Source organism: Triticum aestivum, chromosome 6A, assembly GCF_018294505.1.
Source record: "Triticum aestivum cultivar Chinese Spring chromosome 6A, IWGSC CS RefSeq v2.1, whole genome shotgun sequence".
Taxonomy (NCBI): domain Eukaryota; kingdom Viridiplantae; phylum Streptophyta; class Magnoliopsida; order Poales; family Poaceae; genus Triticum; species Triticum aestivum.
The window spans coordinates 262,349,524-262,366,782 of NC_057809.1; the positions used below are offsets into that span (position 1 = coordinate 262,349,524).

The 17,259-nt window shown below is 48.4% G+C and overlaps 2 protein-coding genes across 2 annotated transcripts; both read right to left on the bottom strand.

Moving 5' to 3' along the window:
- Positions 1–9,816: 9,816 nt before the first annotated feature.
- Positions 9,817–12,466, bottom strand: LOC123127410 (uncharacterized). The gene is made up of 2 exons (XM_044547106.1): positions 10,356–12,466; positions 9,817–10,119 (listed from the first exon to the last, which is right to left on the bottom strand). Exons 1-2 carry the CDS (start codon positions 11,647–11,649, stop codon positions 10,082–10,084), a joined length of 1,332 nt encoding a protein of 443 aa, XP_044403041.1. The 5' UTR covers positions 11,650–12,466; the 3' UTR covers positions 9,817–10,081.
- Positions 12,467–12,668: 202 nt separating this feature from the next.
- LOC123127409 (pentatricopeptide repeat-containing protein At1g51965, mitochondrial) lies at positions 12,669–16,654 on the bottom strand. The gene is made up of 2 exons (XM_044547105.1): positions 15,908–16,654; positions 12,669–14,509 (listed from the first exon to the last, which is right to left on the bottom strand). The coding sequence occupies exons 1-2, from the start codon at positions 16,613–16,615 to the stop codon at positions 13,304–13,306; spliced, it is 1,914 nt and encodes a 637-aa protein (XP_044403040.1). The 5' UTR covers positions 16,616–16,654; the 3' UTR covers positions 12,669–13,303.
- Positions 16,655–17,259: the final 605 nt, after the last annotated feature.

Below are 17,259 nucleotides of genomic sequence, written 5' to 3' on the forward strand. Positions count from 1 at the left end.
TCTAATGAATCTTCCTTTTCGTGTTGCTCCCGTCGAAGAGGTTGATCCATAACATTGATGTCTTCAATTCACTGCATTAGGGCATCATGATGAAGTCCTCATCCTTTCTTCAGAAACTCCATCGTACTTACGAATAGGGTAGAAGGGGAAAACTATAAGGACGAATGTCTGAAAGGGTTGGCATCCGGTAATTATCTCAACGAAGGAGATTTTAGAAGCACGAGGAAACAAATCGAGAGTGTTATAAGAAGGTTCAACAAGTTTTAACCAGGTAGGCATCAATCTGATGCCTATAACAGGTGATGAAGGGGTTCAGAGCAATGAGGAATAATGTTGCCTCTGATACCGAAATGAATCATGGTGAGGAAGTTAGCTCGTAAACTACATACGAAGCTAAGTGCAAAGAGTATTTCGGAATCAAGGTTGTACAGGAGAGTCAGATTTTGATCCTGTGGAACTGTGGGTTATGGGCCCACCATGTGGGTTAAAAACAGGAAGGCGAACATTTTGCACGATCATGATGGCAAGGCAGATGAGAGGATAGCCTGTCAATTATGTTGGCAACAACGTTGGTACCAAGGGCGAGGTACGAAGACAACCATTTTCCTGCTCGTTAAGATGAGGCGGACCGATAGGCAAAGTTCTCATCCATCGATGGCTACCGGAATGTCATCAACAATAGTAACAATGTTTTACTGACAGATCTTGCACATCAAGGTGTCTACATGAGCAGGGAATTATCTCTGCTCAAACAAGTTAGATTACAAGAAAGGTAAACAAAAGAATGGAAAGGAAAAATTTGAGTATCATATTAAATAGAACAATGGAAAGGAAAATATGTTTAAACACATATTTCAGGGTATATCCTTCTCAAGGATAAGCAAAGCATGATACTCATGACATGATAGAAAGTAAAAAAGAAACAATTTAGGTAAGGGGAGAGGAATTTCATGACATTACCCATACAACAATGTTAGGATAATTGATAAAGAAAATATAGCATTGCTTCAAATGTTCTCATTGAAGATTGAAGTATCAGAGACATGTTTCGAGATAGAATTGACATGGTCATCAGGTAAAGGTTGGACCTTGAGTACACAAAGGATCCATTGGGAATTTTCTAGAACACCTCATGCAATTTTATTAGGAAAAAGATGAGGATGTGGCCGATGGGTTCAGCAACAATCCATCGATATGTCAAAAAGGATGTATTTCCAAAATTATATGAACAAGTTTGTGTTGGGGGGGAAGGCAAGAATGTTTTCGATGATAACACAAATCATCGAGGGGCTAGGATAGTATTTCTCATCATGAATTCGATTGATATCCTGGAAGAGTTTAGAATGTTGATGATGATCATGACACATTTGTCGAGAGATTTCATGAAGATGTAATCGATCGGAGATGATGTCAAGTCAAAGGAATGATGAAGCGGAAGTTTATTGGAACCACGGATACAACACAAACTTGGAAGCAAGCTTGCTGTTCGAGGTGAAACGATAAGACAAGGATGATTGACGTAAGCCTAGCTCATCGTCGAAAATTGTGCACCAAGAAGAAGGTCCAAGTAGCACAGTTAAAATTTAGCACGACAATTGTATAGACGATCAGGCTAGGAATGACTTGAAGGATTATTAGACTCGTAAGCAATGAAAATTACTTAGAGTTATAGAATCAGAGTGCGGAATCGATTCACTTACCGGCATTCTCGAGTGACTAATAACTCAGAACACGAGGAATCTGATATCACTGAGAAGCCATACTAGATGAAGACTCATAGGAAGCAACATAGTTCTTTGTCCTTATCGAGATACGGAGGGTAATATACAAAGGAAGATCAAAATAGAGGTTGCAGAGATGCATTGATCTGCAGAAGACAAGTGCTTTAACTTGTCCGAGAAATGGAATCAAAGGGGAATAATCATGGTCAGAACCACGGTTGCAAAGGACCAAACATAGATACCAAATGAACTTATAATAAGGGGATTATTATTATCACAATAGGCTTCCGTGATAAGTTCCACATCGGGTCCATGGGCATGAACACAAAGTTCAAGGTCGACTCCCACTTCTTCAATGCATAACCTTCCATTCACTTCTTGCTTTTGATGAAGTTGTAGTGTTGAAATTATATCTGGTAAAACACCAGAATAGTATGACTCATGAAAACTATCGGGTTCACACGGATTAGGGAAGGCATGGTTTCAACCCACAGTGGCATCTTAGGAATATATACCATAGGCTTGAATAGTAATATATACCAGCTCGAAAGCAGAGCATGGTTGACAAAAGCAGATGATAGAATTTACCAAAGGCATTATGTGTCAGGGAAGAACTCACAAGGTTAATGAATATGAAGGACATTATCGGATAATAATCCAACCAAGGATATGGCGGTCCATAAAGGATCTGATGTGACTATCGATACTCAACCAGAAGAAGAAAGAATGCAAAGGCATCGGAATATAGATATAACTGGATAACTGCAAAGCTTGAATACAAAGGAATTACATTTTCAAATTAGAAGATCTGAAGCAGAGGCTTTGATCAAAAGATAATTGAGTTGGATCGATACAGATCGACAATCAATCAAGGTTTGATTTGCCAACAACAAGCTCATGTTTGGAGTGACGTCTGAGTCGGAAGGATGAATACTATGATCTAATTGAGGATTGCGAGCATTCGCAACATATTGGATCAAGGGACTCGAAACGATAGTGACAGAGGATGTCAACGAAGATTACTAGAAATATGGAATCAACCATAATGCAGGCACACAAGACTTTCCAAAGCAATAGGTTGCAAAGGATTCTCGGAAGGTCGAATAGCATTTCGGGGTACTTTGTGAAACACATGAATAACTAGGAATGAACAAATCCTCGATAAGTGTGAGGAATTATTCGAACATGTATTCATGCAGAAAAGGAGCTGCAAGGCAGCAGGCACAACGATTCTCGGAATATCGAAAAGTATTTCAGGGTATCTTGTAATAAAAATAGCGATTGGAAAAGAAGGATTGGACGACAAGTGTATGTAGCTATCCATAGGGATTCATCGGTGGTAGGGAATTGCAAGGGTGAAGGGCACAAGGGTCTCGGAAAAACATCGAAGAGTATCTTCGGAATCTTCTGGTGCACCAAGTGACCATCTGGAATGAGGGGCTCTCTGGGAGTAAGTAGTTACGAGAACCTAAGGTTAGAGTTAGTAAAATCTTTAACCCGGATAGAAGAGAGGTCGGAGTCCTAGAGTAAAGACGAGGAATAAAAGGTCCTAATACATGACTAGACTCAACTTCGGCCAAGGAGTTGGAAAGGAGGCTACCTACAGGCAGTCGGCTCTGATACCAACATGTGACGCCCCTGATTCAATCGTACACTAATCATACACACAAACGTGTACGATCAAGATCAGAGACTCACGGGAAGATATCACAACACAACTCTACTAATAAAATAAGTCATACAAGCATCATATTACAAGCCAGGGGCCTCGACGGCTCGAATATAAGAGCTCGATCATAGACGAGTCAGCGGAAGCAACAATATCTGAGTACAGACATAAGTTAAACAAGTTGCCAAAAGATGGTTAGCACAAACTGGGATACATATCGAAAGAGGCGCAGGCCTCCTGCCTGGGATCCTACTAACCTACTCCTGGTCGTCGTCAGCGGCCTGCACGTAGTAGTAGGCACCTCCAGAGTAGTAGGAGTCATCGTCGACGGTGGCGTCTGGCTCCTGGACTCCAACGTCTGGTCGCAACAACCGGGTATAGAAAGGGGAAAAGGAGGAGCAAAGCAACTGTGAGTACTCATCCAAAGTACTCGCAAGCAAGGAACTACACTACATATGTATGCACTGGTATCAAATGGAAAAGGGTAGCATATGTGGACTGAACTGTAGAATGCCAGAATAAGAGGGGGATAGCTAGTCCTATCGAAGACTACGCTTCTGGCAACCTCCATCTTGCAGCAGAAGAAGAGAGTAGATGGTAAATTAACCAATTATCATCGCATAGCATAATCCTACCCGGTGATCCTCCCCTCGTCGCCCTGTGAGAGAGCGATCACCGGGTTGTATCTGGCACTTAGAAGGGTGTATTTTAATAAGTATCCGGTTCTAGTTGTCATAAGGTCAAGGTACAACTCCGGGTCGTCCTTTTACCGAGGGACACGGCTATTCGAATAGATAAACTTCCCTTCAGGGGTGCACCACATTTCCCAACACGCTCGATCACCTTTGGCCGGACACACTTTCCTAGGTCATGTCCGGCCTCGGAAGATCAACACGTCGCAGCCCTACCTAGGCACAACAGAGAGGTCAGCACGTCAGTCTAACTCCTATGCACATGGGGATCTGGGCCCATCGCCCATTGCACACCTGCATGTTGCGTACGCGGCTGGTGAGCAGACCTAGCAATCTCCATTACAAAGGAAGTTGCGTTACGTGGTCCAACCCGGCGCGCGCCGCTCAGTCGCTGACGTCACAAAGGCTTCGGCTGATACCACGACGTCGAGTGCCCATAATTGTTCCCGCGTAGTTGGTTAGTGCGTATAGGCCAGTGGCCAGACTCAGATCAAATACCAAGATCTCGTTAAGCGTGTTATCTTGAAGTAACCGCGAACGCCGACCAAGGCCAGGCCCACCTCTCTCCTGGGTGGTCTCAACCTGCCATGTCGCTCCGCCACAAAGATCCGCCCAGAGAGCCGTCGGGACAAAGGTCCTTTCAGCCCCCAATTTGTGAATCACTCGCGGGTACTCTTCGAGCCGACCCGTCTTTAGTCATCACATGTATCATGTATATGTATATGAGTATATACCCGTGATCACCACCCTATTGATCACGGCCCAATAGTATAGCACGGCAGACGAAAAAGAATGTAGGGCCACTGATGATAAACTAGCATCCTATACTAAGCATTTTGGAATGCATGTAAGGTATCAACATCTGTAGCAACAATGATAGGCTATGCAACAGAATAGGATTAACGGAAAGCAGTAACATGCTACACTACTCTAATGCAAGCAGTAGAGAGAAGAATAGGCGATATCTGGTGATCAAGGGGGGGGGCTTGCCCGGAAGCTCTATCAAGGAGGGGTCATCGCCGGTGTAGTCGATCACAGGGGTATCAGCAGCGGTCTCGTGGTCTACCGGAAAGAAATAACAGAGGGGGAACATAATAAATAACAGAGCAATCAAAATATCATAAAGCATAACAAGGCAATACGCGGTGCTAGGGTGACCTGACGCAGTGCTAGACGTTGCAGACGGAGAGGGAAAACATTCGGAGGTTTTTTTCGATGTCTGGCGTTTTCTAGATAGATGAAAAGAGGGGGACGATTCCATGTTCAACATACTAGGGGCATATGACAGATGAATGGACCGCGTATTCGGATTCGTTGGATTTTTTTAGCAACTTTCATATATAAAACTTTTTCATCCGAGTTATAGATTAATTTATATGAATTTCCAAAGTTTAAACAATTTTTTGGATTTAATATTAATTCGATAATAAACTGCAATTTGCCATGGGTACACGGAGTGTACCCAGACAGGGGGTATGACAAGTGGGGCCGGTCAAAGTCAACAAGTCATAGTTGAATGGGTCAAATAGTGAACAGTGCTTGTGGGTCCACATGTCATATGCTATACCTATAAATAAATAAATAAATAAAACCTAATTAATGGAGGACCAAACGTCATATGTTATTAGACTAATTTAGCACTAACTACACTAGCTCTAATAAACAAGGGCCGGCCTGGTTGCACGGCCAGCCTCACGGGTGTGCACACAAACGCACACATATCACATGACCAAGCTTGGACGGGGCAAGCTCTCTGGTAGTCTCATGGGTTTCTTTACAGTTCAGTTTCGTCAGTTGTTTCTTCATCCAACAACTTTGCAGCTACGAGCCAGAGCGACCAGCAAACAGCAGTGGCAGCAGCTAAGGAAACAGCAGCAGCGGCGGTAGCTATGCAGCGGCAGCAGTAGCAAGAAGGCAACAGCATGGCTCTGCAGCAGCAGTAGCAGTTAGTAGCGGAGCAGCAGCTAAGCAGCAAGCAACACAACAGCAGGACGAGCAGCGGCAGCGGCGCGGCGCGGTTGGAGCACGGCGGGACGCATGCACGGACGGGCGCCAGGCGCGGCGGAGCGCGCGCGGACAGGGCTGGCTCCGGCCAGGGCGGCCAGGGGATGAGAGCGATGCGGGGCACGAGGACGAGGCCGTGCGGGGAGCAGTGTGCGACGGCAACGGTTGGAAACGCCACTCCGGCAAACAAAAGAAGCGTGGGAGGGCTCGTTCGAGTGCTGGTGCCCGCACTCATCCACCGGTGCATCAAGCACGAGCTGGGGAGGCCTCAGGCGACGACGGCGAGCTCGGCAGCAGAGATAAGCTCTGGCAATGGCGACGGCGACGTTAACAGCTAGCTACGGCACGGAACCGAAGCACGAACGGAAGGGAAACGGGCGGATGCTCACCGTGGAGGCACACGAGGGCCCGGCGATAGGTCAGGAGCAGCAGGGCGGTGTGGATTTGGCGACAAACGCCGGTGACACCATACGAAGAAGATGGTCGATCATCTCGTGTTGGTGCGGCTCCGGTCGATCTGCTCCTCGTAAGCGAAGTAGGCGACGTAGACGAAGCTACAGGTCAAGCTCCTAGGCGCCGGGGAGCTCAGTGGCCCCGGGATCGACGGTGGCCATGGCAACGATGGTACGTCCGAGCGTGGGGAAGACGATGGCGGCGCGAGGAAAGGAAGGAAGTCGATCTAGGGTTCCGAAAGGGGGCCGCGGGCGTCGTTTTAACCAGCAGGGGAGGCCCGAGGATGATCGGCACGTGCCCAGGACGCCATGGATGGCCTCCACGAAGATAGACGAGATGGTTCTCACTGTGCTGTTGTATTCAGTGAATATGGAGCAGGTTACAGGTTACATATATATCAGAGAACCCAAGTCTCCCGTTATGCAAGGCACGCAGGCCATGACGGGAGAGTGATTAGCAATCCTAGAAAGTAGGAGAGGATACAACAGCTATTACAACAGCTAGTCAAAGTATAACAGAATACAGTACAAATACAAGTATGTTAACACCCCCCTGCAGTCGGAACACCGCCGGGGTGGATGTTCAGACTGGCTCGAAAATCAGTGAAGACCGCCGACGGGAGGCCCTTGGTGAAGATATCTGCATATTGGGAACCGGAGGGAACGTGAAGAACTCTGGCCTCGTCCAAGGCAACACGGTCCCGCACGAAATGCAGGTCAATCTCCACATGCTTGGTCCGCTGATGCTGAACAGGGTTGGAGAAGAGATACATCGCACTGATGTTGTCGCAGTACACCACGGTGGCGCGAGATGGAGGGCGACGGAGCTCGTGAAGTAGTTGGCGCAGCCATGTAGTTTCCGCAACACAGTTCGCCACCGCACGGTATTCGGCCTCCGCACTAGAGCGGGAAACCGTAGGTTGCCGCTTAGAAGACCAGGAGACCAAATTAGAGCCAAGGAAAACACAAAAGCCGGAGGTTGATTTCCGGGTGTCGGGGCAGCCGGCCCAATCAGCATCGGAATAGGCAATAAGCTCATGAGATGGTGATTTGTAGAGCTGGAGACCGAAGTGAGAAGTGCCCTGTAGATAGCGTAGGATGCGTTTGAGGAGCTGAAAGTGGGTGGTGCGAGGGGCATGCATGAAGAGACACGCATGTTGCACGGCATATGAGATATCAGGCCGTGTTAATGTAAGATATTGGAGGGCACCAGCTAGGCTGCGGTAGAGGGTTGGGTTAGGCAGGGAATCACCATCATGGATAGAGAGTTTGGCCTTTGTGTCTATGGGAGTGGAGATGGGTTTACAATTGAGCATGTGGGCGCGGTCCAAGATTTCAAGGACGTATTGCTGTTGAGAGAGGAACAGACCAGATGTGTTGCGGGTTACATTGACACCAAGAAAGTGGTGTGTGTCACCGAGGTCGGACATGGCAAACTCTGTCTTGAGGGACGCGATGACAGAGTTGAGGGTGGTGACGGAGTTGGCGGTGAGGATTATGTCATCTACATAAAGAAGTAGATATGCAACCGAAGAGCCATGGTGAAGGATGAATAAAGAGGGGTCGCACTTGGAGGAAGTAAACCCCAATGAGAGAAGATAGGAGCGGAAACGCAGAAACCAAGTGCGTGGAGCCTGTTTCAAGCCATATAAAGACTTCTTAAGAAGACAGACATGATTAGGCCGAGAGGAGTCAAGGAACCCCGCCGGTTGGTGGCAATAGACAGTCTCGCCAAGATCACCATGAAGAAAGGCGTTTTTGACATCGAGTTGGTGGATCGGCCAAGAGGAGGCGGTGGCAATGCTGAGGATGACCCGCACCGTGGCCGGTTTGACAACCGGGCTAAAAGTCTCCGTGTAGTCAACGCCCTCCTGCTGCGTGAACCCACGAAGAACCCAACGCGCCTTGTACCGGGAGAGGGAGCCATCCGGATTGAATTTGTGGCGGAAGATCCATTTCCCGGTAACCACATTGACACCTGCAGGACGAGGAACCAAACTCCATGTATCGTTCTTTAGCAAAGCAGTATATTCAGCAAGCATAGCATCGTACCAATGGTGATCCTTTAAGGCTGCTTTATAGGAAGAAGGAAGGGGTGAGATAGTTTGGGAGGCGGTGAGGGAGAATAGGCGGCGTGGTTGAGTGAAACCACGTTTGGCCCGGGTCATCATTTTATGTGAATTAACAGGAGGTGGGACGGGGACTACAGGACGACATGGCGGACTGGGGGTGGACGGCTCAGAAGGCGATGTTGATATGGTGGGGTCCAGAGCAGAGGTGGAGGCAGAATCAGCGGCAGATCCGGGGGAGATATCGGGGGGCGATCCGAGGGAATTGGGCGCAGGCGGTGCATGAGAATGCGCATGGGGCGAATGGGAAGGCGCCGCGGGACGCGGGCTGGGCGGGTGGTCAGATGCGGTCGGCTCGGTGGGGGAGCCGCAAGGCGCGGGAGAATCGAGATTGGGTGTAGCGGTGGGTGGGGTGGGTTGCGTGGGACCGCTGGCAACGGAAGGAAGTGGGGAGAGGATCCCGGGGCGGGTACGTTGCATGGCCAGGGGAGCACGGACGGGATTATCTGCGGCAGGTGTGGGTGTGGCAGTCAGGGAGGGAGGCGTGTATGGAAAGGTTCCTTCATCAAAGATAACATGCCGAGAAATAATAACGCGACGGGAAGTGAGATCGAAGCAGCGATAGCCTTTGTGCTCCAAGGGGTAGCCTAGGAAGACGCAACGGATGGAACGAGGGGCTAATTTGTGAGGGCCGGTGCCGTATAGGTTGGGAAAACAGAGGCACCCAAAAACGCGTAGATGATCGTAGCATGGTTGAACACCGGTAAGAAGAAAATAGGGGGTGTGGGGTGTGGTGCGGATGGACGGACGACGATTAAGGAGATGTGTAGCGGTGTGTAAAGCCTCAACCCAAAAGGGTGGTGGGAGGGAAGCGTGGAGGAGTGTACGAAGGACGTCGTTGGTAGTTCGAATCATGCGTTCGGCCTTTTCATTTTGTGGAGAGGTATGGGGGCAGGAGAGACGGTAGATGATACCGTGGTTAGAGAAAAAAGTGCGAAGAGAAGTGTTAATGAATTCTCCGCCGTTATCACATTGCATGCACTTAATGAGAGTATGAAATTGGGTGAGGATGTAGGTAAAGAAACGTTGGAGAGTAGGGGAAGTCTTGGATTTATGCCGTAAGGGAAATGTCCACGAGTAGTGGGAAAAGTCGTCAAGAATGAGAAGATAATATTGATAGCCCGAAAAACTTGTAACCGGAGCAGTCCAGAGATCACAGTGAATAAGTTGAAATGGAGCACTAGTACAATTATTGGAAGAAGTAAAAGATAAACGAGGCTGCCGTCCGAGTTGACAAGCCGTCCAAGGGGATCGTGCAGCATTATTACAATCGGGAAGAAAATCTTTAGAAATAGATGCTAAGGACGCCTTGCCAGGATGTCCAAGACGTTGGTGCCACAGATCGCCGGAAGTGATGAAGAACACGGTGCCGCCCGGAGTGTGGTTGCCATAGAATGGGTAGAGAGGGCCTGGGCTACTGGACGTCATGATGGGCGTCCTGGTTGGAAGAGCCTTCATGGAGAAACCAGATGGGTTAAACTCAACAGAAACATTATTATCGCAAGACAATTTACGAACAGATATGAGATCTTTAACGATGGAAGGGCAAACGACAACATCGTGGAGAGAGAGATTAGTGGGAGGGAGAGTAGTGGAACCAACGCCAGAAACAGGCAAGCGAGCACCATTGCCGACGATGATGCTAGCAGAATTGTGCTTTGGAAAAGAATGAAATGAGGAGAGGTTACCTGCGTTACCCGTGACGTGTGTGGCGGCGCCGGAGTCGAGGATCCAGTCCGCACCGTGTTGGGGCAGACCCTGCTGGCTGTAGGCTTGATGAAGAAGGGCGGCATGATCCCAGCCAGGAGCGCCCAGAGGGAAGGTGGAAGGGCCCGGCTGCTGAGGGGGAGCGCCAGAGTACATCAGCGGGTAGGCCTGGGAATGAACCCCCGGGCGCGGGCCGAGGACACCAGCAGCGTTGGGAGGGACCCAGCCGGGGCGGGGAGCCGGCAACGCCATGCCGAACGGAGCAAAATAGCCGGTCCACGGCGACGGTGGGTAAGACGAGGACTCACGGCCGCCAGAGTCCGACCGGCCACGACCGTGACTGCCGTTGCGACCACGGCCACGGCCACGATCGCCACCACCGTTGCCACGGGCGCCACCAGTGCCGCGGCCAGGAGGAGGAGCGCGGTCGCCGCGATCAGCGCGGTCGCCACGGTCACCGCGATCACCGCGGTCAGGGTTGGTGCTGGGACCGCCGGTGACGGTGAGGGCTGCGGACCCCGCCTCAGCCGCACGGAGATTGAGGTTGTACTCCGCGAGGTCGAGCCGGGAACGCGTGACGGCGAAGGGAGGCAGTGGAATGGTGTCGCCGAGGATGGTGCGGATGGTGTCGAAGCGGGCGTCGAGGCCGTGCAGGAGCTGCATCGTCAGGTCGTGGTCCTTGACGGGGTTGTCTGTGTCCGCGAGGGCGTCGGCGAGCGCCTTCAGGCGCCGGGCGTAGTCCGAGACCGTGAGGTCACCCTGCTTGAGGTTACGGAACTGACGAGTGAGATGGAGGTATTGGGCACCTTGGTTGGCTTGGAAGTAGTCCCGGATACAGGTCCAGGCGGTGTAGGCGTCGGTGGCGCCCCCCGTGATGAGCTCAAGAAGGGAGTCGGCCAGGGTGAAAAGGATCCAGAGGATCAGCCGTTGATCGACGGCAAGCCAGGTGGGATCGGGCTGGGCGGGAGGCGACTGGAGAACGTGATCTTGGACACGGTGTTGCTGGAGAACGCAGTTGAAGAAAGTCCTCCACTTGATGTAGTTGTTGGCAGAGGGATCAAGTTTGAAGGTGATGTGGTTGGAGATGTGATCTTGATGGAAGTTGAGTAGGTAGGGATCGGCAGGAGGAACGACCATGGTGGAAAGGGCAGAGGTGGCGGCGGGAAGAGTGGGGGCGGAAGGCGCAGAGGAACCAGGAGGAGAGGAGGGAGAGTCGGCGGCGGCGGCGGAGGCAGCCGGAGAGGGAAGGTCGCCGAAGATGTCCTCGAAAGCCATGGAAGCTGATACCAAGATAGACGAGATGGTTCTCACTGTGCTGTTGTATTCACTGAATATGGAGCAGGTTACAGGTTACATATATATCAGAGAACCCAAGTCTCCCGTTATGCAAGGCACGCAGGCCATGACGGGAGAGTGGTTAGCGATCCTAGAAAGTAGGAGAGGATACAACAGCTATTACAACAGCTAGTCAAAGTATAACAGAATTACAGTACAAATACAAGTATGTTAACACACGATCCCCTCTCTGCTTCCTGTAGCAGGAGGAAGGGGAAAAGGGGTTGTTGGGCTGGGCTGTGCACTATAGCAATGGGCTACAAATGCACAGTGGTAGTTAGGCTTTTTCTTTTTGCTAATTTATTTTCTGTTTTTCTTTTACATAATCTATTTGCAATACTTTGAGTTGCCAATTTGTCTTTGTAAAATGTGGAACTTGGCCACATAAATACATTACGATATTTGGCACTGCCACAAAAAATTTGGAAGGAGTTTGAATTGATTTGGATTTTTTCAAAAATAGGAAAGCATTTAAAATGCTGATTTGAAACTGTTTTAATTTCCTGGGGATAATAAATATCTAGGATGATGTTTAATCATTCATGACAATTAGTTAATGAATATTTTTAACCCAGTGAACATTTTTGTTTTACTGTTTAGAGAAATAATTTATTTGACTTGCATTTTAAAATTTGAATTTGAGTTTGGTCTGAAACAAAGTGAGGATTAGCAACTTCATTATGATGACATGGCATCATCAGGCATGCGATTACTGTAGCAGGATACCGGGGGTGTTACATTCCATGTCCCCTTGAATGTTTTGAATTATGTATCTTGATAACAGCAACAAAATGCGACTTCCACAAAAACAATCAGATGGTTTTTCAAGCTACATGTGCTGGATGCATTACAAAGTTACCACAAATACCATCAAAACATAGGGAAGGAAGCAAGAAAGCAGAAAGGATCAAGGATTCACGACTCAAGTGAAATTGACTGCATTCTGTAGCACTGCAGGATGCCAATAACAATGACGATTAATATTATAAAATAGTTATCAGGTAAGACCGTGACTACAAATATGACCTCTGAGATTTATAAGATATCTTCTTCACATCTTAAAGGTAGTTAACATGGCACAGTACAACTCTTACCTGTTTTGGAGTGTATCATCAATGTCAACCAGAACTTTGCCATGACAAGCATCCTTTAATCCAACAACCTCAAAAATCACCAAGTTCTCTCTTTTTGATGTCATGACTCTTCTAATCTGTCTCAGTTGCATAACATAGGATAACCAAATTACAGACTTGCAATCATCGTGTTGGATACCCTGTAAGTATTAATTGCAAGAACCCACATATCTGCAGGAACTTGGAATAGGGATACTTGCTTCTTGAACTGTTGATTTTGAATTTTACACAATAGCTTATCCAGTATATGGTTCATGATTTGTTCAGGATTGCAACCCAAGTAACCATGTATTATGCCTGACCAAGTGATCCCTAACTTGTCATTCAAAAGAAGAAAGCCAGAAATTTTCAATGGTGACTGAACACATAGTTTGATATCATTGGAGCATTGAAATACAATTCAACATTGTAGGCAGACTCCAGTACACAAGCTGAAGAACCAGGGCAGATCCCTGCCACCATCATCTTAGAGGACTGACAACCCAACTTGTAGCCCGAGCTGACTTTCGTATTCGTACTGTTCGCTGAGATCTACTTTCCAACCGCTCAAGTATTGAGTAAGTTATCGAGTCAGGAGTTAACCCTTGCTGCTTCATAGTCTCATAATGTTTATGAGCTTCTGCTGTCTTCCCATGCCTCTCCAAACAATCAAGTAAGATGTTATAAGTTACAACATTAGGGATGCATCCCTCTGCAATCATGTCAGCAAATAAGCTGCATGCCATATCAACCTTATTAGATTTCCCAAAGCATTCAATCAGTATGCTGTAAGTGAAGACATCAGGATCATATCCCTTCTCCTGCATCTCTTTGAAAAGCATGTGGGCTTCATCAAGATCTCCGTTTTTCCCAAGACAGTTTATCAAAGAATTGTAAGTGATGACATCAGGTTTACAACTGCTAGCGTTCATTTCTTCAAACAATCCAGATGCTTTACCAACTAAGCCAACTCTACCATAGCTTGATATCACAATGTTGTAGGTAAAAAGATCCGGAGCAATCCCGTTAGCTTTCATCTTGTCAAAGAGACTGGTTATGAAAGAGACCTGTTTGAGCTTTCCTAGGGCTGAAAAGACCATATTGTACATGCTAACATCAGTAGCAACCCCTTTTGCAGGCATCATATGTAGGAGATCAATAGCCTCTAATGTTTTTCCTGAATTGCATAACACCTCAAGCATTGATACGAAAGCATCCATGTCTCCGGTTTCATAGGAGTTCCACATCTGACAGAATACATTATGTGCCTCACTTACATGCCCAGATTTGCTAAGTGACTTGACCAAATAAGAATAAATTGATTTGTTCATATATCTATCACAGATATCCAGAACCTCATTTAGTCTGCGCAGTTGTCCTTCTGTTGCCAAAATATCCAATGTAATGCTATACGTGAATTGATTGGGCTGGCAGTCGCCCTCGATCATTTTGGAAAGTACAAAGATTACCTTGTCCACCATCTTGTTCTTACCAAGAGCCTCAATAAGAGTATTATAAGCAATAAGGTTAAGAGCACATCCTTTTGATACCATTTCATCAAAAAATGAGAGAAATTTAGAAGTCTTCCCAGCCCTCCCAGACATTCTAATTAGTATAGTATATGTGTACGCATCCGGCTCACAGTACTTTTGTTTCATATCTTCAAAGACTTGGTAAGCTTGGTCAACCTGCTTAAATAACAAATATCAGCTGCGAAAATTCAGAAATGGCAATCCTAATAAGATGTGCATATCAAGATGTGTTATATGTCAAATATTACAATCTACGGACGATGGGATGCCCTAGGCTAGTTTTTATGACATGGTGAGCATTAAACACCGAGAAAAACAACACAACTTCATGTTTACATTCACTACCAAAAAAGTTAAACATTTCACAGATATGCAAGCTTCTTGAAATTGATCCTGGCACCTGATCGATAGAGATGGATCATCGGAAAGCTGAAATACCAGTGCTACATGAGGTGATATTATTGTATCCAACTCAGGGTGTTCATAGTGTAACCATTATGCATTATTGTTCAACAATGGAAGCCATTCTCAACAGCATATTAAACGAGGCCAAAGATTTATCGCATCTGGCAATCTCAGACTCTCAACTGAGTCAGGCTACAACAATATCAGGCACGTAGCCATGCTCCTAGAACCCCCATACTAAATGCTTTGAGGCTTAGCATTATGGTAGATCACGGTGATCCTGTTTGTCCCAACAGCTTTTGCCTATTTTAGTGTTAGTTTGATGTGCTTTTGCCTACTTCTGTAGCTAATTTACTACAGCAGCAATAAAATAACCACATCACAGTTCAAAAACTGAGATCCAGGTGAGTTAGTGAATTGAAAAAAATAAAGGAAGCTACTGCAAAAGGTTTGGACGGCATACCACAGACATAGTTCAGTATACCAAGTTTTTTTTATTTGTATAATCAGGGACATGACATCATTGCGACGACACACTGTTCTAGTATTGATGACAGCTTTGCTTGTGTATGTACACATCATATATTAGTTACATGACCATCAAGGTGAAAAAGCTTCAGTGGTTGCAATGAGAACTACAGGCTCTCCAAAAGAGGCCCCAATTATTCCAGCGAGGTATGCAGGCTCCGGAAGTCCAACATTAACTAGTACTCCCTCTGGCCCGAATTACTTGTCGCAGAAATGGATGTATCTCGGGGCAGAGGGAGTACCATCTACCTCCAGAATGGCTAGTATCAATGCTTACTTAATAAGCTTTTGCGGTTATCACAATCTAATAAGAATGCTCAGCTGACGTCTTGATCAAATAGCATCAATTGCTGCACTAACAAAATCCCTCTGGTGTTGCAAAATCATCTTTACTAACCGCTCACAGTCTAGTTAATAGGTATTACCAATTTCATCCCATAAAAGCACTTTGTCAAATGAAAACTCCACTCAAGCCTTCTCATTCTTAAATCCAAGGGCCTCATAACAATTGTAGGTCAAACAATCACAGCAAAACATGCGAAGACCATGAAAAAAATACAAACTCCTAACTGCAAATAGAAGTACCATCTAAAAATATGTCAAGTGTGCCCATTGTCATACCATTCCAGACTTGGCAAGGGCATCAAGCAGCATGTTATACGCAAATATATCCAGCCTGTACCCCTTTCTGCGCATTTCCTCATAGACTTCGAACCCCTTGGACACCCCCCTGCTCCTCAAATGAGCCTGCAGAATGCACTTGTAGGTGTAGCCATTAAGCCTCAACCCCCACTTCATGGCCAGCTCCAGGCACTTGGTCACCTCCACGCCTCCTCCGCCCATTCCAACCAGCAAATTCACGGTGGAGATGTTTCCGGCCACGCCGTCCCGCTCCATCTCCGAGACGATACGCAGAGCCTCGCTTGGGTCCGCCCTGGTGCGGAAGAGGAGCGCCAGGATGCGGTTGTATGAGAAGGCGTCGTGACGGAAGCCCGGAAGGGAAGCGGGGGCGAAGCGGAAAAACGCGAGAGCAAGAGCGGGGTCGGGGGAGAGGGCCTTGACTATCTCAGAGGCCTCGGAGGCGGTGAGCGTGAGGCGGCGGTCGCGGAGGTAGTCTGCGAGGTCGACCAGCGGGGTGGGAGAGGCGGGAAAACGGAGGATGCCGGCGGCGGCGCAGATGAGGTGGCGGCGGGGGAGCGGGTAACCGCGGGGGTCGAGCGGCGTCGGGGCAGGGGTCGGGGATACGGTGACGGTGATGGAGGGGGCGGAGGGGGACGGCGTCGCGGCTGCGATCCGGCCGGTGTAGGTCGTCCCGAGGCGGCGGGGCATTTGAGCGTCTGGTGGGGCTTCCGGCCTTCCGGTTCCGAGTGTGCGCGTTGGGGTCTAAGAGCACCTCCACCCGCGTCACCAACAGGCCTACCCAGACCATTTTTTCAGCGCCGGCGCGAAAAAAACGGTCCAGTCACGCTCTCAGGACACCAAAAATTGCCGGCTCGGCCCTTTTTTCCGTCCGGCGGTCACAGACCGAATCCGGCGCACTGGAAAGCAGTTGGGGGCTCCGGCGCAAGAGAAAAGCACGGCTGGCCCACGCCGTTAGGAGAAAAGTCAAGGTTTTCTTCCCCGACTCGCCTCCCACCCCCCGCGCCCTCGGCCACCACTAGCTATATCCCGGCACCGCCCGCCGCCCTTCACCGCTAAATAGCCATTGCCCGCCGGAAAAGTAGCAGCGCTTCGCCACGGCAGCCCCTCCAACAGCAGCTTGGCGTTTCCGGCCGCCGTTCCCGACCGCGGAGGAGCAGTTTAACGGTGGATACACGCCTACCGGCGCAAGGTGTTCGGCGATTTGCCTGCCTCGGCGATGGACTCGAATGACGAGGAAGAGCTCGCCGCGCTGCTGGAGGAGGAAGCCGAGGCCGACGTCCAGGAAGAAGAGCATCTCATGGTGCTCGCCGCCCCTCACCCAGCTGCTGGCG

Excerpts from the sequence above, each read along its gene's own strand:
- LOC123127409 (XM_044547105.1), bottom strand. The coding sequence starts at position 16,615 with ATGCCCCGCCGCCTCGGGACGACCTACACCGGCCGGATCGCAGCCGCG. Across the intron at positions 14,510-15,907 it reads CCCTTGCCAAGTCTGGAATG|GTTGACCAAGCTTACCAAGT; the intron begins GTATGACAATGG and ends TTATTTAAGCAG.
- LOC123127410 (XM_044547106.1), bottom strand. The coding sequence starts at position 11,649 with ATGGCTTTCGAGGACATCTTCGGCGACCTTCCCTCTCCGGCTGCCTCC. Across the intron at positions 10,120-10,355 it reads ACACGTCACGGGTAACGCAG|GCTCTTCCAACCAGGACGCC; the intron begins GTAACCTCTCCT and ends TTCTCCATGAAG.